Raw genomic sequence first — 23,916 nt, forward strand, 5'->3', positions numbered from 1 at the left:
TTCTTCAAAGGTGTCTTCCTTTAAATGCATTATAGATCTTATACGTAATAAGTATTTCAAGGATTATTGTCGCAGTGGTATATATGCACTCACTGGTTTCAGTGATACTGTTAATAGGGATGGTGCATAGCGCAGTGTTTACATTTGTATACGTCTCCTCTGATGAGACATTGTGAGTGAGTTGGGGCAGTTGTGCTCTTGGTTGGGTGACTACTTTTAGTCTGGCCACATTGTCAGCTCAGTAGATGCATCGCAGGTGGCTATGTATCATCTAGTATGCCTTAATCAGTATTTTAAAAATAAATAAATAAATAAAACCCTTTCACTCTGAGGGGGGGTGATATGTTTCTCAAGCATGGGTGCTCTACCAGATGCCTGGAAGTTTGAGGCTTTGGCACAGTACTAATTGTGTAATTCTTGATAATGACCTTTGTTGTGCCTGAAATCTGCTTGAGCCAATCTTCCAGTTTCGGGGTTAGAGCCCTCAATTCTTCTATTATTAAGGAACACTGTGGATTTTACCTTCCATATCTGCTTCAGTTATTCACTCAACCCTGGCACTTCTCTATTTTCTTGTGTTCCTTCTGGCTGATGTTGCTGTCCCTTGGAACTACCACATGTATCACAACTGTGGTCTTCTATTCCTTGTCAACCAACACTGTGTCTGGTTGGTGGCCAACCAGATCTGCCTGTCTGGAAGCCCTTCAGGACCTTAGCCCCATTATTCTCAACCACCTTTAGTGATGTATCCCATTAGGGGATACATCTGTTGTCTCTGGGGCAAAATTTCTCTCTTGGCTCTTGATGAAGGCAGTCGCACTTTCTCCTTCTCCCTCTCCCTTATCTTTCACGCTTGGCATCTCATGTCTTTTGTATAGTCTCGCGTATTCTCTATCCCTAAGAGAGTCTCCCAGACTCTCTAAAAACCTAAAGAAGAATTATGGATTTGCTCAACTGGTCCCTTAATGGAACTGACAACTCCTAGGCTTGGGAGAGCCTAATTGTCCTGCAGAGACGTTTGCTGCCGGATACTCGATGGTCGGTTGCGTCGTGTGTCTTGTGACACTCTCGATGGAGGACATTGAATGAGATCTACCAATTCGGAACTATAATAACAGAGTTCTGGTTGATTGGAGCTGTCTCGGACCTGGCTTATCGAAGAACAAGAAGTGGCTACATATTTTCACACAACTGAGAACTTCTCAGTTGATGTGATGCATGATGTTTTGGAAGGAGTGGCCCAGTACGAACTGAAGTTATTGTTTTTGTATTTAAAAGAACAACATCTTACATTGTATTCTCAAATTCAGTTCTCCCAAAGTTTTGATTATGGATTCATGGAGAAAAACAATAGGCCAGTAGCTGTGAATTTAGGTGGAGAGTCTAATGATCTGGGACTGAATGCTATTCAGACATGGTGCTTACTGAGGAATGTTCCCCTCATGTTTGGAGATTTGGTAACCTCTACTGACCAACAGTGGGACCTACTACTTTTATTACTACAGATAGTTAACATTGTATTTTCTCCTATGTTATCTCAAGGTATGTGTGTATATTTAAAACATTTGATTGTGGAACACCACAAACTGTTCAAGATGTTGTATCCCCAGAAAAAACTTTTACCAAAGCACCATTTTCTTATCCATTATCCTCGCTGCATCCAAAAAAATAGGGCTTGTACTTCATAGTTGGTGCATGTGCTATGAAGGTAAGCACAATTTTTTCAAGAAACAGCTCAAATCATTCAAAAATATCACCAAAACGCTGGCCAAAAAACACCAGGATTATATGGCATACATTTGGCAATCTTCAACAACCTTTAGTCGGTTAGACATTGGTCCAGGAAAAATGGTGTCTTTAGATATGGTAAAAGGAGGTTCTGGAATTGCAATAGCAATGCAAATGTTCAAGATGGCGCTGGAGTGACGGCAGCCTTTCCAAGTAGCTCTGGAACACCGCACCTTTTTGTTAACTTTAACTTTTTAGACTAGGCTTTTCAAACTTTTTTTCACCTTCCTCTACTTATACCTCTTATATATAGCGATACAAGATGGATAATGCACTTTTTAAAACTTCTGGAACCAGTTCCTTCATCTATTCGAGAGCGGAGCTGCTGGCACTAAAAACAAAGGGACAGACCGGCATGCGACACAACATCCCGGCCGAGCTAAAGAGGAGCTACAGAGGCTGCAAAGCTGGAGCGAGGAGAGCGGATCACCGGAGGCGATTCAAACCATCAATCCCGACAGTGATCATGGGCAACGTGAACTCGTTACAGAATAAGATTGACGAACTGTGCGCTCTGAACAACCACAGACTATACCGTGAGTGCAGCTTGTTTATCTTCACGGAGACGTGGCTAACCGAGCTAACGCCGCAGGCTAACGTAGACCTATGCGGTTTCACACCCGTGAGAGCCGATAGGGACACGCAGGCCAGCGGAAAAAGCAGAGGTGGGGGACTCATTGTCTACGTTAACAACAGATACTGTAACCCTGGACACGTCTCCGTTAAAGTTTCGGTATGCCGTCCGGACCTGGAGCTGCTAGCTGTTAGCTTGCGGCCATATTATCTACCTCGGGAGTTCAGTCATGTGATCTGTGTGTGTGTTTACATCCCTCCAAGGGCCGACGCAACAGCTGCCTGTGAGAAAAATACACACAGTCACAGCAAGACTTCAGACACAAAACCCCGAGGCTTTCATTATTATATCTGGAGACTTTAACCATGCCACACTGGACTCTACTCTGGCTGCTTTTCACCAGTTTGTGAATTGTCCCACAAGAAGCAACAGGACAATTGACCTACTGTATGCTAATGTGAGAGATGCATACAGAGCCACCCCCCTCCCCCCACTAGGGAAGTCAGACCACAACCTGGTTTACCTACAGCCACAATACACACCCCTCGTCCAAAGGCAGCCGGTCACAACGCGCTCCATCCGGAGATGGACCCCAGAAAAGGAGGATGCTCTGAGGGACTGTTATGACACCACAGACTGGGATGTGCTCCTGAGCCCACATGGTGAGGACATAGAGGGGGCGACACACTGTCTTACAGACTACCTCAACTTTTGTGTGGACACGGTCGCCCCTGCTAAGACGGTACGGTGTTATCCTAATAACAAACCGTGGGTAACACAGGAAGTCAAAGCTGTCCTCAACATGAAGAAGAAGGCTTTCAGGAGCAAAGTGAAGGAGGAGATGAAGGCAGCACAGCGGGAGGTGAAACGCTGCCTGAGGGAAGCAAAGGACACCTACAGGAGGAAGGTGGAGCAGAAGTTGGAGAGGAACAATATGAGGGAGGTCTGGAATGGTGTGAAAACCATCACAGGCCACAACACCAAGAAAAGCACAGTGGGGGGGACTGTGGAGAAGGCAAACGAACTCAACAACTTCTTCAACAGGTTTGACCAGCCCACAACCCCCCCACCCTCACCTTCACTACAGAGTCCAATCCCCACTCTCCTACCTCCCTCGCTTCCCCCCCTTCCTGACACCATGACACCCCCCTCCTCCAATCCCTCTCTCAGCAGCAAGACATCTCCCCCCCTCCCCTCTTCCCAAACATCTCCCAGTGTCACAGTGGATCAGGTCAGGAGACAACTGAGGAAGCTTCGCCCCAGAAAGGCAGCAGGCCCAGACAAGGTGTGTCCTAGGATGCTAAAGGCGTGTGCTGCTGAACTTGGGGAGCCGCTACAACGAGTCTTCAACCTCAGTCTGCGACTGGGGAGAGTGCCCGCCCTATGGAAGACATCCTGCATCGTCCCGGTCCCCAAAAAGAACCGGCCCAATGAGCTGAATGACTTCCGACCGGTGGCACTGACGTCACATCTTATGAAGACTCTAGAGCGGCTCTTCCTCAACCTCCTCCGACCACAGGTACAACATGCCCAGGACCCACTACAGTTTGCATACAAGGCGGGTGTCGGAGTGGAGGATGCCATCCTGTACCTCCTACACAGAGCCCACTCACACCTGGATGGGGGAAAAGGCACGATCAGGATCCTGTTTCTTGACTTTTCCAGTGCCTTTAATACCATCCGGCCCTGTATGCTTCAAGAAAAACTGAACAGGATGGAGGTGGACCCCTGCCTGGTGGCTTGGATCTCCGACTACCTCACCGACAGACCACAGTACGTCAGGCTGAAGGACATCACGTCTGACACAGTGGTCAGCAGCACAGGAGCACCACAGGGAACTGTGCTGTCCCCTCTTCTCTTCACCCTGTACACCTCTGACTTCTGCTACAACTCTGAATTATGCCACATTCAGAAGTTTGCAGACGACACAGCCATCATGGGGTGTATCTGGGATGATCAGGAAGAGGAGTACAGAAGTCTGGTGAGGAACTTTGTCGCATGGAGTCACACAAACCACCTGCAACTCAACACCTCAAAGACTAAGGAACTGGTTGTGGACTTCGGGAGGTCTAGAGCAGGTCCACTGCCGGTTCAGATAGAGGGGGAGGAGGTGGAGGTGGTCAACAAGTACAAGTACCTCGGGCTGTGGGTGGACAATAAACTGGACTGGTCATGCAACACAGAGCACCTGTATAAAAAAGCCCAAAGCTGACTGTACTTCCTCAGGAGGCTGAGGTCTTTTAACATCTGCAGGAAGCTCCTGAGGATGTTTTACCAGTCGGTGGTTGCTGGAGTACTTTTCTATGCTGTGGTGTGCTGGGGGAGCAGCACAGCAAAGAAGGACTCATCCAGGCTGGAGAAACTGATCAGGAGGGCTAGCTCTGTGGTCGGCATGAAGCTGGACACTCTGGTGACAGTGGCAGAGAAAAGGACATTAAAGAAACTGATGGACATTATGGACAATGCCAGGCATCCTCTGCACACGGCCATTAACAACCAGAAGAGTCTGTTCAGTGACAGGTTGCTTCTCCCAAAGACAAGAACTAACAGACTTAAAAACTCCTTTGTCCCACACGCCATCAGACTGTTTAACTCCTCTCTGGAGGGGAGAGGGAGGGGAAACAGGAGGACAAAGGAGGGAACAACTAAGCTGTAGTGCCTCTTCACCTCACTGTGCAATACCTTTTGTGCAATACTTTTGTAAATAGTCAACGGTGCAATAGACTCAATACTTGAAATGTGCAATTCACTTGTATTTTTATTTTTATTCCTATTTATTCTATTTATCCCCTTCGTATATTTTATTTATATTGTCTCTGTATTTATATATATGTGTGTGTGTATAACTCTGTAACTTCTGTCGGTGCTGTGCTTTTTTGGAAATCGAATTTCCCAGAGGAACCCACCCGAGGGATTAATAAAGTTCTATCTTATCTTATCTTAACTGCCCAATAGAGTTCAAGTTATGAAAGTGAACTGGGCTAAACAGAATGGTATTGTTTACCGCCCGCATTTGGTTATTTGTGGCAAAGTAGTGTCTGAAATGCCTGTGTTTTACCAGATTGAGTCAGTTCTGATAATACATGAGAAACTGGTACTTCTCACTTTGCCATTATGTACAGTAGCCTTTCATGAACATTTCCACGCTTATGAGTTGACCAGGACAAAGCAAGATTTAGTTGTCTTTCATGTTGACAGCCTGCATTATCCCAGGCCTTTTGACATACAATTGTCGTATGGAGTGAATGACAACGCCCTCTTTGTGGTCCCATATTGCTTTCTCTGGTGAGCATCATAGCTACTGTCATTTGTAAGAGTTTGTTATGCTAATAAATGCTGTTACTGTAACCTGTATGTTTGTAGTTATTTTCATAATATAGGATAGATCACAGCCATTTAGAAATATAGCATCATATGATAAATATGAAAAAATAATGAAAATGAAATATTATTACACACTAGAGTGAACTTGGACTAAAAATAACTCTATAAAGTGAAATCATATTACTCTAAACAGTGTGAATAACCCTCAGTGTTAAATATTTTTACACATTTTGTTGTTAATTTTGACACTAAACTGAGTAGAATTAACACTAAAAAGTTAACACTGGCCATAGAGTAAATTTTACTCTAATTTTGAGTGGGACCAAATGTTATCTGAAGCAGAGTTAAAATCAACTCTGTAAGTGTAAAATTGACACTCTGTTTTTTACTGTGTAGCAAGGAGCAGACGGCTGAGCTTATTGAACTTCACTGAAACAACCCGCAAATTTCATTAAAATTTAATAAACTATCATCTTGTCTTTATTTTTAGTTAGCACATACCTTAAACACTTCAAGCTGACTAATCGCAAAAATAATTGGTGACTAGTCGACTATCGAAATAATTGTTTGTGGCAGCCCTAGTGCTGAGACGTTTTTTTTCTGTTCTCAAACTGATCTCCCTGTTGGAGCTCAGTCTGGGGGGAGTTCTTTTTCATCCTCATCTTTCCTCATGTTGTGCATTTTCCATTGTTATACCTCTCTGACCTGTCTTCCCCGTGTGATGTTTGTGTATGGTCGGAAGGGTAAGATGGTGCTGGCAAAGGTCACAAAAGCAGAAAGGTGATCATGTATCCATCCAGAGTTGTGCCAGAAACTTGTTAATGGCTACCAAAAGCATTTGGTTAACCTACAACTTGTTTAAGGACACTGAATATTACTGGGCGTATATATAAATATATTTGAGCCTGCATGTATTAAATGTGTGGACAAAGAAAAATCATGTTTTAAAAATTAAACTTGTGCACTAAATTCTTTTATTTTAAAGTCATTAACTATATAAGCTATACAATCATTCTACTTTATTTAAAAGAACAGGTCAAACAACTAATTATAAGCCCCAAATTACCATGGCATTCATACCCTTGATAAGTGCGCATAAACTTCTGAAACAAACAACTGATAGATAGGGCTGTTCGATATAACGATATATATTGGATGACGATATAAAAACAACTATCGTTTCATTTTACGCTATCGTTTGCTTCATGGTGTCGCAAAATAAACTGTTCACGGCAATATTTTTTCATCGTTTTGATGGTCACTGTAGTGGCTATATTAATTTCTTAAAGTTCTTTCTTTCTCTTATATTTAATATAACCACACTATGGACGGACAAGCACAACAAGTTAGCAACAACGACCGTAAAACCACCGCATGTCCGCTTGTTTATTTTCCACATAAACCTTTCACAATAAAGCTCAAGATCCTGTTGAGACTTTTCAAAATAAACTGAATCACGTGAAAGAGTATGAAGAGTGTTTACAGATGAGACGCAAAAAAGAGCCGCCAGGTGCTAAAAAATAAACCTTAGAGTCAAATGTTAGAACAGGCTTTTCCCTGCAGCACGCCGTGTAATAAATACTCACAAAGAAAACGGCGGCCATTACAACTTATGTTTGAGAAGGTGTAGTTTCATGTATCGGTTAAAACATTAGACTCCAGGTACAAGACGCCCAGCTGGAAACACTTCACGCAAGTCGAGCTGCCCGAGATTCACAGAATATACAGAAAATTTTATATTTTTGTGATTTATATCGTTATCGGGACGATAGATGTTTTATATCGGGATATGTGATTTTGGTCATATTGCACATCCCTACTGATAGACACACACCAACATTGAGTGGAAACACACTTACCCCAGTTGGGATAACACCAGGCATGCGAAGATCCACAGAGAAGTTGTATGGATTTGCTATTATCTGCTGCTGATTAGTCCTGGACACACATTTACTGGGATTCAGAACATTTTCCTGAGAACTTCAGTAATACAGACAAAATCAATTATTAATAACATGTTCAATTACACCAAAAACACATCAAAACAAGAACCAGCATACCATATCATATACCAATCCATACATTTTTGTGTTTTTATAATTAAAGTTGCTTTAACAGCCTAGTAAGGCTGTAGCTAGACAAAAAATAAAACAATATGTGTATATTTTTACCTTTTAGACACATGCAGAGTACTTTGTATTTTCAAACTGTGGCTGTAAAGAATGAATGTTAGCACCACCACACAGGATGCAGGAACTCCCATCATTCCAGTGATTATCAGTGTAATGTCTCTATGCTGAAAATGTAAAAATAGATGCTGTCACTGTCAAACAAAAATCCTGGAGCAGAAACCTGGAGAACAAAAACAAAAAACAAAAACATGCTAAATGCAAAAGTGACAGATATAGAACCCAATAATAATAATAATAATAATGATAATAATGGATACTTTATTGATCCCCATGGGGAAATTACTTGTTTTTCTCTGCATTTGACCCATTCACTCAGTGAAGCAGTGGGCAGCCCACTAAGCAGGCGCCCGGGGAGCAGTGTGTAGGGACGGTACCTTGCTCAGGGGTATCTCAGGGTAGCCGTTAAGTGGATTCGAACCGCCGACCTTCCGATCATGGGGCGACCACTTTACCTACTGAGCTATCCCTGCCCCAATAAGGCAGCAATATATAATTATTTTGTTAACAAAATGTGTCCATTAGACAGTAAACACTGTTTAATTGACACATCTACCTGGTGAGTTTGATATAATATTAAAGCTTAGGGGAGTAAAGTTTAATGCGAGATAAAATATCATGATATTACAGAAATCACAAAATTTCACGTTACTGAAAAGGTCAAGGTTGTTTTTGAATAGATGTAGAGATGGAAATTGATGGGAATTCACTTTCTATACTAGTCTTAGAATTTAAATCATAATGGAATTATCACAGAATTTTTCAGCTGGCCCAAATTGGTTTCAGATTCATCTACAACTACAACATCTACAACTCTTTCCATTCATAGAGTGTGTTAATTATTATCCAGTAAGGATACCATTGTTCCCTAAAGGGTGGACAGGAAACTGCAGGATCTAGGATTGAGCAGCTCTCTCTGCAGCTGGATCCTTAACTTCCTGTCTGACAGACACCAGGTGGTCAGACTGGGCAGCATCACCTTATCCCCAGTCATAATGAAAACTGGTGCTCCACAGGGGTGTGTACTGGGCCCTCTCCTGTACTCACGCTACACCACAACTGCACGGCCACTAGCAACTCCAATTTCATTGTTTCAGGTTTTGTGGACAACACAACAGTGATGGGTCTTATCACCAAAGGTGATGAGGCAGCTTACAAGGTGCGAAAAGAATCATCTCATCCTTAACGTCACAGAGACAAAAGAGATGATAGTGGACTTCTGAAGGTGTAGAGAAGCAAATGTCCCCATTACCATCAATGGCGCTGCTGTGAGTGAGCAGCTTTCGTTTCCCAGGTGTACGTGTGTGTGTGTGTGTGTATATATATATATATATATATATATATATATAAAAAAGACGAACGTCTATTGTTTCTTCTCGGGTTCCCCAAGTCCAGCACCCTGAGGCTGTACGCTAAGCGGAAGGAAGGGGGCCGGGGACTGGTGAGTGTCAGCACCACAGTCCAGGATGAGACAAGGAACATCCAAGAATACATTGGGAAGATGGCCCCAACTGACCGAGTGCTCAGTGAATACCTCAGGCAGCAGAAACCCAAGAAAGAGGAGGGAGACGAGGAACCATCATGGAAGGACAGGCCCCTGCACGGTATGTACCACCGGCAGATAGAGGAGGTGGCTGATATCCAGAAATCCTACCAGTGGCTGGACAAAGCTGGACTGAAAGACAGCACAGAGGCACTAATCATGGCAGCACAAGAACAAGCTCTGAGCACAAGATCCATAGAGGCTGGGGTCTATCACACCAGGCAAGACCCCAGGTGCAGGCTTTGTAAAGATGCCCCAGAGACAATCCAGCACATAACAGCAGGGTGCAAGATGCTAGCAGGCAAGGCATACATGGAACGCCATAACCAAGTGGCCGGCATAGTGTACAGGAACATCTGTGCCGAGTACAACCTGGAAGTCCCGAGGTCAAAATGGGAGATGCCCCCAAGGGTGGTGGAGAATGACCGAGCTAAGATCCTGTGGGACTTCCAGATACAGACGGACAAAATGGTGGTGGCTAACCAACCGGACATAGTGGTGGTAGACAAACAGAAGAAGACGGCCGTAGTGATCGATGTAGCGGTTCCGAATGACAGCAATATCAGGAAGAAGGAACACGAGAAGCTGGAGAAATACCAAGGGCTCAGAGAAGAGCTCGAGAGGATGTGGAGGGTGAAGGTAATGGTGGTCCCCGTGGTAATCGGAGCACTAGGTGCGGTGACTCCCAAGCTAGGCGAGTGGCTCCAGCAGATCCCGGGAATAACATCGGAGATCTCTGTCCAGAAGACCGCAGTCCTGGGAACAGCTAAGATACTGCGCAGGACCCTCAAGCTCCCAGGCCTCTGGTAGAGGACCCGAGCTTGAAGGATAAACCGCCCGCAGGGGCGTGCTGGGTGTTTTTTTTTTTTTTTTTTTATATATGTGTGTGTAGATATATATATATATATATATATATATATACTTATACTTTTTTTTTTTTTGTTCATTTAATCAATTCAGGATTTATTGAATCGATATTGCATTATTTAAGAACTAAAATCAATTTGAATCGGGGAAATCGATTTTTTAAACCCACTCTAAGTCACATATGACATCTAACGGTCTTGTGGACATAATGGTTGATTTTGTAACATGAGGGTGTGCTGCCTCACGTTGTTTGATGAGCTCTAACAAAAGTTCCAAGCTAAATAATGCAATCATCACCACAAAAGTGATAAACTAAAATGCTCCCCCACGCCCCCGTATGTTCTGTGTCATTGTGGTATTTTAATGTCATCAGTCTGAAATGCACTGACTTCCTCAAAATGTCTTGCTTAACTCATAGTCTCATTGGTCCAACACAAGTACTAATTTATTAGTATTATTCATACATACAACAAATGCAGCAAAACAATTAACAGCAATGAAAAAGTAGTTCATTTCAGGTGAGCAGACTAGCAGGGCAAAGTTATGTCGATATGGTGTGATCAATAGTCCAATATAAAGCCCTAACCCCTGAGTCCAAACCCTATCCCTAATGCCTTGACTGCCACAGACAAGCAGGGATCAGGCGATTGGCATTTTGACTGCTAAAATGAATCCTGCAACTGTAACCAAATTGCTATATTGTTCCATTTTCAAGACCTCTTTGAATATTTAACCCAAAAGAGTTGATGGGCATGCCATGTGTCCAAATAAAATGACAGATTTTAGATGACATAGCACAAGACCCACTCTCATCAAGTCAGAAGTGCAGACTTAAAACTATGGGCTCAAATTGTGGTCATAAATATTTTGTACTTGTAAATCAGGATTTGTATGTGTAAAAATAATTTGTGTGTGTGTAAAAAAGTTTTGTATGTGTAAAAAGAATTTGTGTGCGTGTAAAAAAGATTTGTATGTGTAAAAAGAATTTGTGCGTGCGTAATAAAGATGTGTATTTGTAAAAAGAATTTGTGTGTGCTTAATAAAGATGTGTATGTGTAAAAAGAATTTGTGTGTGCATAAAAAAGATTTGTATGTGTAAAAAGAATTTGTGTGTGGAGTTAGCCAAAAAATACGTGTGAAACTCTGCACTCAAGTTTCAAGTTACAAGTACGAATTTTGACCCTATTTTTCTTCATTTCATCTGATTGGCCAATGTCATATCAATCACAAATTTAACAATCCAATTGGAGAACAGATGGGTTTGGCTAATGGAGGGGTGCTTTATGGAGCTTCAGGTCCTTGAAGGGAATAAATGCCCTTTTACATGCCAGCCCAGCATTTTATTCATCACCACGATGGAAAACAGTCTGTGGTGGTCCGAGTTTGGTGATTTTTGTGTCACAGGTTTACGTGCTTAATACAGGGACCTCCAGAGCCTTTTCAACATCCATTGGATGTACAACGTACAGCTTATTACACCAGCATGCATCTGCTCTTATATAACTATTATTAGTTTACAGCTTTAAGCCCCACGCCCCCGGTACCGGGGGCAAAAAGGAGGAGATCACATTTAATCGGTTATAACACGGGGTGACAAATATAAGTCCAGACATGTGTGGTATCCACAGAAACCTCTGAATCTCAGCTAAAATGTCATATAACCAATTTCTACAACCACCAAACACATGGAAAACAAGCCATGATTAAAAGAGCAGTTACGTAAATGTGCAGAAGACCGCCAAACAAACAAAATCAAACCGGAAATTCTCCAGACTTCATGTAACCGGCTAAAGATAGGCTGGTTAGCTTCCAGAGCTATCACTGACTCCACACACCAAGTTTCACCACGATCAGACCAAAATTCACTGAATGAGCCGCAAAAGAAGACCACAAAAACACATAGCGACACAAATGCGCTAAGACAGAGATTGGCTTACGGTCCCAATTTCCTCCGTTATTGTCGCCGGTAGACGGTAGCCACGTGATTATCAGAAGTTACCACGCCTACCTAGCTGTATCAGAGCCGTTTTCCGTCAACAATCTCCATTTTAGACCCACCTACAGACACGTGACTGGACAGACACCACATGCAGCAAATTTGGGCCCACGTGGATTTTGGCATTGTAACGTCTGATTGGTCAAAGGAGCTTGCAAAGAAAAGGAGCAAAGAAAAGGAGCTTTGCAAGCTCCTTTGACTACGATGACCTGGATGACTGAGAACCTTCACAGACAACGTCTGATTGGTTGAAGTGACGTGAACGTGGCATCGTTACTTTGATTCTATTGGCTAAAACGATTAAAAAGAGGTGTCAATCATGCAAATTGACCAAAAGAAACCAAAGTTACAGCCCCTCTGAGTTTAAAGGGCCAGAGACCAATTAAACGCTTCATGCACACTGCAGAAAAGGGCCATTACCATGTAAATGTGTGGTTAATTCTTCAAAAATATATTTTAAAAAAAGCATTTTTAGGCCTGTTAATAAAATTTATTAATTTCTGCTCTTCAATACCTAAAAAATTCAACTGGCACGGTGTCCAATTGTGTGCCAAAATTGGACATTTTTGTACAACGTCTGGATATTCATGTATAGACAGGGCTGTAATTTTTCACTGTTTCACTTTAGAAACATAAATCTTTGCACAGATGATGTTTATATGTTGGTTACTGAAATCCTGGAACCAAATGTGATCTGAGGCATATTTTTAAAAGGGTTATATTAGGGCTGCTCAATTAATCGAATTTTAATCACGATTACGATCTGGGCTTTCAACGATCATTAAAAATGACTGAGCCGATTATTAGCCCCTCCCTCGTGCTTTACTCTCGCGCTGCTCCGTGTGGCAAATCGAGCGCACCTCTCTGCATTTCGAACACGCATCACAACAATTAAGAGGACCCAAGGGAAGCTCGGAAAGCTAAGCAGAAGTTATTTGGAGAGGAGAGTGACTGCCGTTGGTTGAAAAGAGAGGTAAAAAAAAAAAAAACTTCAGTGGTGTGGAAACATTATGGGTTCGCGGAGTCAGATGTAGATCAAGTAGACATAGTGTGTAAACTTTGCTACGGTGTCATAGCTGCACCACAGAGCAACACTGCAAAGTTCACTAAACATAGATGTTTACATTTTTCATTTATTTTTTATATTGCAAACATTTGCACTGTTATCAGTATTTGCACACTATTTTATATTATTTTTTAAAGTCATTATTCAATACATTGTTATTGTTAACCCTTTAAATCCCCGTAGAACCGGAACCGCGTAAGCTAGCGCAATAATTTGTTTTGCATATGAAACCGGAGGAGTTGTACTTACATCTTATGCCATCAGCTTGTCCTCGGTCACGGTTTCCTTCCACATAAAGCTTTGCAAAAATTGCATAAAAAGCGCTTGCAGGAACAAAAACATAATATTCCAGAAACATGCTTTGCCGATCCGATCAGCTGTTCGTAACACTTCCCACAGTGAAAAAGACGTCAACGCGAACTATCGCATGTCCGCCATTTCCTGTTCGAAACCGGAAGTGACGTCATTTTGGCAGAAAATTTAGTTTTTTACTTGTAGGCCTTAAAAGCCTATACTGGTGTTTTTATAAGTCATGTTTGACTCTATACTTTTCTGAATAGTTGCTGGGATGCTTAGAACTCAAATTGCACTGCTGGAAATAGTTTGTTTTGATGCACATGCTGTTTTCTTTGCAAATTTGCATCATAAGATTGTTTTTTGTTTTTCCTGCAGTATATAAAAATTGCTGTATCTCCAAAATAAAACTATGAAGACACTCAAAATAAATTTCCTGTGGTGGGAAACTATTTTTTGCAACTTTTTTGTATTTAAAGTTTTGAGGGATAAGCCTCTTAAATTTCCCCAAGTAGAAATATATGTAAAAAAAAAAAACAAAAAACCGATTTTCAATTTTTTTGTTGTTTATTGCACTTTTTTGCAATTAATGTAATTACTATGGACTTAATGCATACATATTATTAAAATATGGGCTATAACAGTTGCATTGATGTATAGCAACTTGAAATGCTCCCAAAAATGGCACTACAGCATGTAAAAAAATATATATATAAGCTCTGGCGGACTTGTTTCTATGGTAGGTCTTAAAGGGTTAAATAAATATCGTCAAATAATCGAGATCTCAATTTCAGTGAAAATAATCGTGATTATCATTTTTGCCATAATCGAGCAGCCCTAGGTTATATGCTAAAAATTAAAAAAAAAAAAAAATTAGGCAAGGATAAAATATACTTACTTTTTCTGTGTTACAGTCTCAGTAACTGTGACACAGTAATATCTGCTTCAATATTTACACCGCTGATGAAATCTCACAAGTGTTAGCTTTATTTTGATACCAGGATTGTAAGGACAGAGTTTGTAATTGCAGAGAAATAATTAATTAGATTTGGGCTCAGCCATCTGCGCCTTGCTATCTAAAATATAAAAGGACACCTGAGTATATTCTCGACCATCTCACACTTCTGACAATCAGTTGTCTGCTTGACGTGTATTCAGCTGTGTAAAAACTATAACTTTAATCTCAGCCAAATCGATTTACTCAGGAACAAATAAAATACTGAAAAAAAAAAACCAAACAATAACATTTTTAAGTTATCTAAGTGACTCATATATCATGTTTAACCTGAGTAGCAAAAGACGGCGGTGGGCTTGAAAACAATTTGCCGGGAGTCCGGTGTTCTCACGGGCTCTATCGAGACTTGAGCTATGTTGTCCGGTATCGAGCTACGATACCGGACACTGCTTCTTCTTCTTCTGGGTTTAACAGCAGCTGGCATCCTTGTACATGCAGTGCTGTCATCTTCTGTTTCAGTCCATTATTACACTCTTAAATACTACTACTTATTCCTGCGTCTTTTGGGATCTTACAAAGCTTCAAACGACGCGTCAACTATTAAATTAGTCATCGATGATTTTGATAGTCGACGTAATCGTGACTAGTCGACTAATCGTGGCAGCCCTAACATCCATCCATCTTCTTTTGCTTTTCCAGGGCCTGGTCGCGGGGGCAGCAGCCTAAGCAGCCACCTCCTCCAGCTTGTCTGAAGGAACACCAAGGCGTTCCCAAACCAGCCGAGATATAATCTCTCCAGCGTGTCCTGGGTCTGCCCCGGGGCCTCCTCCTGGTGGGACATGCCCAGAACACCTCACCCAAGAGGCACCTCAGGAGGCATCTTTGTCAGATGCCCAAACCACCTCAACTGGCTCTTTTTCATGTGGAGGAGCAGCAGCTTTACTCTGAGACCCTTCCAGATGGCTGAACCTCTCACCCTTTCTCTAAGGGAGAGGCCAGCAACCCTTCTGAGGAAGCTCATTTTTGCCGCTTGTGATCGCGATCTCGTTCTTTCGGTCACTACCCACAGCTCTCTCTTCACCACAGCGGACTGATACCGGGTTCACATCACTGCAGCCACAGCACCAATCCGTCTGTCGATCTCCCGCTCTCTTCTCCCATCACTCGTGTACAAAACCCAGAGATACTTATACTCCTCTGACCGGGAGTGGGCCCTCCATCCTTTTCCAGCTAAGGACCATGGACTCAGTTTTGGAGGTGCTGATTCTCATTCCCACCGCTTCACAATGAGTTGCGAAATATTCCAGTGCGAGCTGGACGCCATCACCCAATAAAGCCAAAAGAACCACATCCTCCGCGAAAAGCTGAGATGAGATTCTGAGACCACCCAAGTGAAAGCCTTCCGCTACGTCTCTAGGCTAGAAATTCTGTCCATAAAAACTGTGAACAGAATCGGTGCAAAAAGGGAACCAGGGAACCCCTGGCATAGCCAGCAACTTACTGCCGGCTATGCAACGGTTGTATAAGGATTGAATGGCCCATAGCAATGGGCCAAACACCCCATACTCCTGGAGCACCTTCCACAGGACACTCCGAGGGACACAGTTGAATGCATTCTCCAAATCCACAAAACACATGTAGACTGGTTAGGCCAACTGTCATGCACCCTCAAGTATCCGTGAGAGGATAATAACCTGGTCCAGTGTTCCACGACCAGGATAAAAACCACATTGCTCCTCCTGTATCCGAGATTCGACAAACAGATGCACCCTACTTTCCAGCACCCTGGAACAGACTTTCCCAGGGAGGCTGAGGGGACGACATAGATATTGTCTGTCTTATTGTGGACACGAACTAATTTTTGGAGTGGCACAAATGATTTGTGTGGCATGATTATGATTATTATTTTATAGATAGTTATACAAAAAAAGCTTGAGACATTTTCTGCATTTTAATTCTGTTTTCATTGTAAAAAAAAATCTTTTTCCTACTGAGATTTTTTGTTTTGTGTGATTTTAGGTCTATTGTGTTAATACAGTATGTGAAAATGAAAATATAACTGTTAATTGAGACAAAACGCACATATTGACTCAAATTTGCCTTAAAATTCAACATGCCAAAAGAATATGCTGGAAGTGGATCAAGTGGCTCAGGAAAACCTTTAGGCAAGTTTATGTGTGTGTCAGACTCTCTTGCAATTTATCTAGAGCTATAGTTCTAAATGCTTTCTGAAGGCCTTTCGGGGATTTTCAGAGAAAGCAGTATCTGAACAGTATTTGAAAGTCATGTCCTTAAGAAATAGTAAAAAATGCTATCTGAATGAGGCTTGTAGCAAAACGTGCTTTGAAACAGTCTTTTCAATTTTTTCTTTTCAAATACTCAAAAACGTAAATGTGATGATAACATCATTATGGCAAAATCCAAACAACAACAACTGCTTTTCTCCTCTACTTGAAACCCAGAGAATGCTTATTAATGGCGAAAGAAAAATAACCGAGATGCTTTGCTTGCTTGGTGACTCATCATCTGTTAACAGATAACAGAGTAGGGTGGCTTTAACAGAGGAGGAGTGAGAAGGGGAAGCTCTGTTGACATCAGAACCCAGGAGACGGAGGAAACTATGGAAACAGGGCTATTCCCACACGTCAAAAACAATGCAAGGCTTACTGAACATCTTCACATGTATACTATTACGTACATACTAACATTAAGCATCTTTTAAAAAACAAAAAAATCATTGCAATATAAGGGTAGACACGTTCATACATTTTATGACATGACAGCTGGTCGGTGCCTATAACGACAAGCGTGTAGCTATTACGTGAGAATTTATTTATTCGACTGATTGATTGAGCGTTTGTTTTTTAATAATGCAAAAATAGCACTGGCGTGACGACTAAACATATGTCACGCCTGGACATAGACCGGAAGCTACAAAGGGAAAATGCATCGATTTAGCGAATCGATACATATACATGACCTTATATCTAAGCAAGCGAAATCTAAAGAAAAATGTAGCTAGGGGTTTCCTACAACTAGGTCTACCTTATCAGGTTACTAAAAAGGCAACTTTATTATCGGTTTTCCACATAAGCTAACGCCCGCCATCTGTTAAGCTGGTTCGTTTTTTGTCAGGTTATCAGTTTCACTACAATAGCAAAAGTACTATAGAGCTTGATTAAAGATTCTGAAGATATGAATTTTGAAAGTGAAAAGATACCTGCACGCTGCCACTCAGCGTCTTCCACTCGCCTGTTATTGTAATAACCTATGCTTCCTTGAGCTTAAGCAGTGGCGTCCACACTTTCACTTTTCAGAGTAAAAGCCGGCATTTCATTATTTATTATTTTCATATAGACTCAGAAAGGCCTCATCACAGTGTAGTTATTGCAACCCCTGAAACTTGAATATGGGGAATAAAAACGGAATATTTTGGGTAAGTCATATTTAGTTCGGTGAACTACTATGCTTTTATTCTGGAAATCTGAAAGGAAGTTTTTTTCTTGATACGTTTGATGGTGGATGGGGTAGCAGACATGTTGCTATCCTCAAAAAGTACCTCCTGAGTCATAACACCATGTGAACCCTAGTTACGGTAGGCATCTTCGTAAATAACGCTAATTAATAGATATGCTTCATCACCTCTATGTGGGCTTCCTTGTGTTATTGCTCTACATTAGCTAAACGTAAGATTGCTCTGCCTGACACCATTTAGCTGTATCTCATTGTTGTAATATAACTTAACATGAAATTATTTTACATTTGCACATTTGTTCCATTTTAAAACCGTGCGAAGAATATCACGCGCTGAAATGCACGTAGTCAAAGTCTTACGCATGCCCAAAAGCCACTATTTTATGCCTGCCGCCATCTGTGGTATTTAATTACTTGGGGATCTTTAGTGTGGGTTTATTATTATACTTTAAGCATGATAGATTCTCGTGGGAAGAAGTAGGCAAAGAAGCGCAAATGACAGTCACCTGACCCAAAGGCACAGGGAACGCTCTTGTCCACTGGTAAAAACCACATGGTACTAGCAGTGCCCATCGCAGATTTTAGCCCTTCTGCAGGAGACTAGTTCCGAAGTCCAAGGTCATTTTCTTTTCTTTTTTACCATTTCCAAACAATCTCGCTAGCAGTTGTCACCATCTTACCAAGCTTTTTGGGTGATTTTGTAGCCCTTTCCAGCCTTGTGCAGGTCTACAACCTTGTCCTTGACGTCCTTTGACAGCTCTTTGTCTATGGAGATGGAGAGGGGGGAATGGAGGTTGAGGTCAGAATAAGTCTGTGGGAGCCAGAATTCTGGCTCCCACAGACTTATTCTTCCTCGAACTGCCACTGCTCAATGGAAATGAATCTACCATAAAAATTTATAGCCTTTTGTTGCTCAGAAGAGACTCAAATAATTAGTTCCCCCTCGCTATATCATCTCTAACTTTTAAATGCCTATTTTTATGCCTATTATGTATGTCATGTCATTGAACAAGTTTTACTGTTTTAACACACTGTTATTGGGCCTATTTGGCTAAGGAACTGTAATTTTAGTGTTTCAGCCTGTTCAGTATAATGAGCATTTTCTCTATAAGCGTAACAAAACAAAGATTACATTTCTAAGAATTACTTACTTATACTACTTATACATAACTCATTGAAATATATAAAGTCATTGTACTCTACAGTATGTTGCAAACTGCAGTATGTCAATCTGCAATACAGGGTTGACAAGTGACCAGACTTAAAAATTTGGCAGGGTATGAATAAATTATTTCTCCTACTATATACAGCAGTTGAATTGTCTTGTGTGTTTGTCTGTTTCATTAGAACTGATAAATGCAAAGTAAACCATTCCTCATCATATAAGTGACTTTCTATATGCTATGCTACCTAGTTGCTTGGTTTTGTTGTTTAATAAGCAATGTCATTGTGTGGTTTTATGCTAATTTTATCAGACTGCAATGTACCGTCTTCCTCGAACTGCCCTGCTTAACTAACAGCAGATAGATGGGTGCAAAGAGAGTGCAGGGTTGGTGTTGGTTCCATTGAATGGAACTCTTAATGCTTTAGCATAGCAGTACCTTTTGGATAATTTCATGCTCCTAACAATTTGGGGGTGGCCTATTCCTGTTCCAACATATATGGGAACCAGTCACAAAGCAAGCTCCATAAAGACATGGACGAGGGAATTGAGAATGGAAGAACATGACTAGCCTGCACAGAATCTTGACCTCAACCTGATAGAACACCTTTGGGATAAATTAGAGCCTGCCTGTGAGCTAGGCATTCTTGTCCAACATCAGTGCTTGACTTCACAAATGTGCTTCTGGAAGAATGGTCAGAAATTCCCATAAACACACTCCTAAACCTTGTAGAATGCCTTCCTAGAAGACCTGAGGCTGTCATAGCTGCAAAGGGTGGGCTGACAGGAAACATAGGAATTTGAAAATAATCGAATGTATTTTTAACATTACTCAATAAGACCGTCAGAATAAAATGAAATAAATACAAACGTTAGATAATACAAATGTGAAAAAAAGTACTAGTAGTATTTAAACAAATCATTTGTGCAAATAGAAAATCAAAAATGGCTTCTCTTCATAAGTTCAAATAAAAGCTTCAAATTAAATAAAAAAGGGTTTTTTTTCTAATCCAGAGTAACAAGTTTCCGAATTATTGATACACAGATCAACTACCTAACGTTAGAAAGAAGAGTTTACTTTTCAGAAGAAATGCTAATGCTAATGTGAGTGGAAAACAAACAACTAGGAGACAGTATAGCTAATACTTTTTAATGGTTTAATATTGCATTTCACTCATTAACTAACAAAACTGTAATGATGTTCACTTATCAAGCATCATCCTGGGAAGGTCCAACAGGATAGCTAACATAAACATTACTGTACAAACAGTAACAGCGTTTATGTCTGCGTAGGTTCATGGTAATCTAAGAAGCTTGGAAAGAAAAGCGACCAGACTTCTTTAAGTTTCTTGAAGATCTTTTACTTTTTGTTCAAGAAGCTTCTTCAGCCTTTTAAATGCTCGTACACTGAATTATTGCTGTTTTGGAACAAAAGCACAGATTTGCACAGACTGCATTTAACTTTGTTTTTATATATTTTTAAATCTGTTTCCATTTTGTTCTGTCCTCATGCTTTGCCGTTCACACTACATACTTCATTAGTATTGTGAGCAGTTTTGGCAGACAATATAGATCTGTAGCTCCCTGTAGTGTATTGCAGCTAGAAAAAACACATTTATGAGGTATTGACAGGTCGGTCATAAAAACAAACTTTTGGTTCCAGTCTTGCAAGGGCGTCTCTCACATTTAGGGCCCTGGTGGTCAGTCCCACTTTTCTCCTCACTAAGTAGGTGACGCCCATTATGCCGGCTTGTACACATACACGAGAGACACGAGAGTTCTTCTTTACTGATGTTTACTGTGCTTCTCTTAACGTACAGGTACACCGTAGAACTGGTGAATACAAATGTACAAGAAAATTATATTTCAGCATTAAAACATATTACAATATAAAATTCACAAAATATAAACAAACATACCACTTTGGCCTGCAAGTAGACAAACCGGTGTAACTGGAACTTAGGGCTTATTTCTTCTTTCTTAGCTTGACTTTTACACGGCTAGACCGTCACCATGCGCAGCTTCTCTGACTTTTTTCCAAAACAGGAAGTGACCTCTGCCCTTACCTTATATTTACAAAATTAACCGGCTATTTTCCATGTATCAAATTAACTGTACACCAATCCGGTAGGCAAAAAAGGAAAATGTTAACATGCTCAACACAAAAATAAAACATACAAAATAAAATGAGTTAGTTACATTATCATTACAAGAGCTCCGCCTAGTGGTCAAATACTAACATTTCACCAACTGTTACACTCCCACCATCACACTATCGCAACAGCATGTGTGATCCTAAAGGAATTTGACCCAACAATGAACTTAGCGAAGGTTAACCAATAAACATTATGTTGAGTCTTTACTCTGCTTCAAGTAAAAGTATAGTCTTATGTATGGGTCTCTCTAAAATCGTCTTAGTTGTGTGCTTCCCCTTATTGTCTCTAGTAGAGTCACCGATGAGAAGCTTAACTTGTCTGACTCTGCCGTCAGCTCCTGGAGTGACTTCCACAACTTTGGCGAGTTTCCATTGATTTCTTGGAAGACAGTCTTCTTGTGGTAGTTCCTTTTGCCATAAAAAACTTGGTCCTGTGAACCAGTTGGACTGTACTAGTTCTTTTGTCATGACTCCACGTGATGCGTGATCTGCAGGATTTTGTTCAGAGGCAACATATCGCCATTGACTTGGTTCTGTACTTGATCTGATTCTCTGTATTCTGTTAGCAACGAATACATGAAAGCGCCTTGCGTCGTTGTTAATATAACCAAGGACAACTTTGGAATCAGTCCAGTAGTACACCTGAATATTTTGGATCTCCAATTCTCTCTTTAGAAAGTCAGCTGCTCTCGTAGCTACTACAGCCGCAGAAAGCTCCAATCTTGGGATGGTTGTCACTTTAGTAGGAGCGACTCTTGCTTTACCCATCACAAGAGTGCACTGTACTTCTCCAAACTTGGTCACTGTTCTCAAGTATGAGCACACACCATAACCGGTTACACTGGCATCAGAAAAGCTGTGTAACTCATACTGCTTCACTTGGTCAGATGTTGATGGGACATAACAACGTGATATCTTTATGGAGGACAGGTTCTGGAGGTCTCTGAGCCAAGCTTCCCATTGAGGCTTGAGATCTTCTGGAAGCGGCTTGTCCCAGTCCAGCTTTTCCTGACACATTCTTTGGAGGAGTTTCTTACCAACTAAAATGAACGGAGCGACGAATCCAAGTGGGTCGAATATTGAGGCCACTGTCGAGAGCACTCCTCTTCTAGTGAAGGGGTTATTCTTTACAATCACCCTGAATTGAAAGGTGTCTGAGCTTACACACCATTGGACCCCTAAGGCTCTTTCTATCTTTGGCTCTCCTAGTGCCAGATCCAGATCAGTTGCTCCTGCTACACATTCTTCCTTTGGGATAGCAGCAATCACTTCTTTGCTGTTGCTAATGAACTTGTGCAGGTGCAGCTTACCCGTGGCACACAGTTCTCTAGCTTCCTTTACAAGTTGAATAGCTTCTTGCACTGAATCCACACTCACCAAACCGTCGTCCACATAGAAGTTGCGTTGCATGAACTTCACCGTGGCTTCACTGAACTTATTTTCACCTTGCGCAGCGACATGCTTGAATCCAAAGTTTGCGCATCCTGGTGAAGATGCTGCACCAAACAAGTGGACTCTCATGCGAAACACTGATGTGGACTTTTCCATGTTACCATCCTCCCACCATAGGAATCGGAGGTAATCTTGATCTTTTGGGGCAACATGAAACTGGTGAAACATGCGCTCCACGTCACACATGACAGCTACACGTCCTTTCCTGAAACGACACAGAACTCCAACAAGAGTATTTGTGAGGTCAGGTCCTGACAGGAGATGCTCGTTGAGCGATGTATTCTGGAACCTTGCAGAGCAATCAAAGACGACGCGGATCTTATTTGGCTTCTGCGGATGGTAGACGCCATGGTGAGGAATGTACCATGCTGGTTGATTATTTAGCTCAGCCTCTGGCACTTTCTCTGCGTCACCTCTCTTTATGATGTCTTGCATGAAAGTCACGTAGTCCTTGTAGTAGCGCTCGTCTTTTCTGAGACGCCTTTCTAAACACTTCAGTCTGTGTTCTGCACAAAGTTTGTTGTTTGGCAAGTCAGGTCTTTCTTGTCTGAAGGGTAGTGGCATTTCAAAGTGGCCATCTTGCCTTTGTTTTATGCCTTCTTTTACTTTGGCTAGAAACAGTAGATCTTCTTGTGACATTGACTCTTCTTCAACACTTTTTTCAACAAAGTCCATCTCTAGCACATTAAGTATCTCGGCTGGAGTAAGTATTTCTTTGACTTTGTTTCTGCTTACAAAGTGAACTTCCGTTTTGAGCTTGTGAGCTGGTCCTACAGCTGGCAAGACTTGCCTAACAATAACACGATGGCTTACTCCTATTTCATCTTCACAATCACCTTCAGAGTCACTGTAGCCAATGATGCTCCAGCCAAGCAGAGATTTCTGTGCAAATGGCTGGTCTCGATCACCACTGACCACCGCTAGAGGGAGCAATGCTTGAGGACAGTTATATCCGATCAGTAGTCCAACTTCACAATCAAGCTTGGGAGCCATCTCCTTTGATAAATGTTTCAAATGTGACCAGTTCTCTGCTGTTTTGTTTGTGGGAATATGTGATCTGTTAGCAGGAATGTAGTC

The 23,916-nt window shown here is 41.6% G+C and overlaps 2 protein-coding genes and 1 long non-coding RNA gene across 6 annotated transcripts in view; 1 reads left to right on the plus strand and 2 right to left on the minus strand.

Moving 5' to 3' along the window:
• Positions 1-17,903, minus strand: part of pam (peptidylglycine alpha-amidating monooxygenase) — a 59,111-nt gene extending 41,208 nt beyond the window's left edge. The window contains exons 1-3 of one of the 4 annotated variants that reach the window (XM_076886779.1): positions 17,817-17,903; positions 7,858-8,038; positions 7,546-7,624 (exon numbers count right to left, since the gene is read on the minus strand). In XM_076886779.1, the coding sequence (XP_076742894.1) occupies positions 7,546-7,624; positions 7,858-7,952 (174 nt within the window). In that variant the 5' untranslated portion in view covers positions 7,953-8,038; positions 17,817-17,903. Of the gene's footprint in view, positions 1-7,545; positions 7,667-7,857; positions 8,039-17,816 lie in introns of all 4 variants that reach the window. The other 3 variants (XM_076886777.1, XM_076886780.1, XM_076886778.1) reach the window with 3 other exon arrangements.
• A 203-nt stretch (positions 17,904-18,106) lies between these two features.
• pomk (protein O-mannose kinase) overlaps positions 18,107-23,916 on the plus strand; it is a 34,089-nt gene continuing 28,279 nt past the window's right edge. The window contains exon 1 of the mRNA XM_004564691.3: positions 18,107-18,191. The gene's annotated coding sequence lies outside the window, so the exon portion shown is untranslated. The remainder of the gene's footprint in view (positions 18,192-23,916) is intronic.
• Positions 21,011-22,768, minus strand: LOC143419553 (uncharacterized). The gene is made up of 2 exons (XR_013099558.1): positions 21,152-22,768; positions 21,011-21,065 (listed from the first exon to the last, which is right to left on the minus strand). It is a non-coding gene; the product is annotated as an uncharacterized LOC143419553 (long non-coding RNA).

Source organism: Maylandia zebra, linkage group LG7 (genome assembly GCF_041146795.1).
Source record: "Maylandia zebra isolate NMK-2024a linkage group LG7, Mzebra_GT3a, whole genome shotgun sequence".
In the NCBI taxonomy this organism is placed as follows: domain Eukaryota; kingdom Metazoa; phylum Chordata; class Actinopteri; order Cichliformes; family Cichlidae; genus Maylandia; species Maylandia zebra.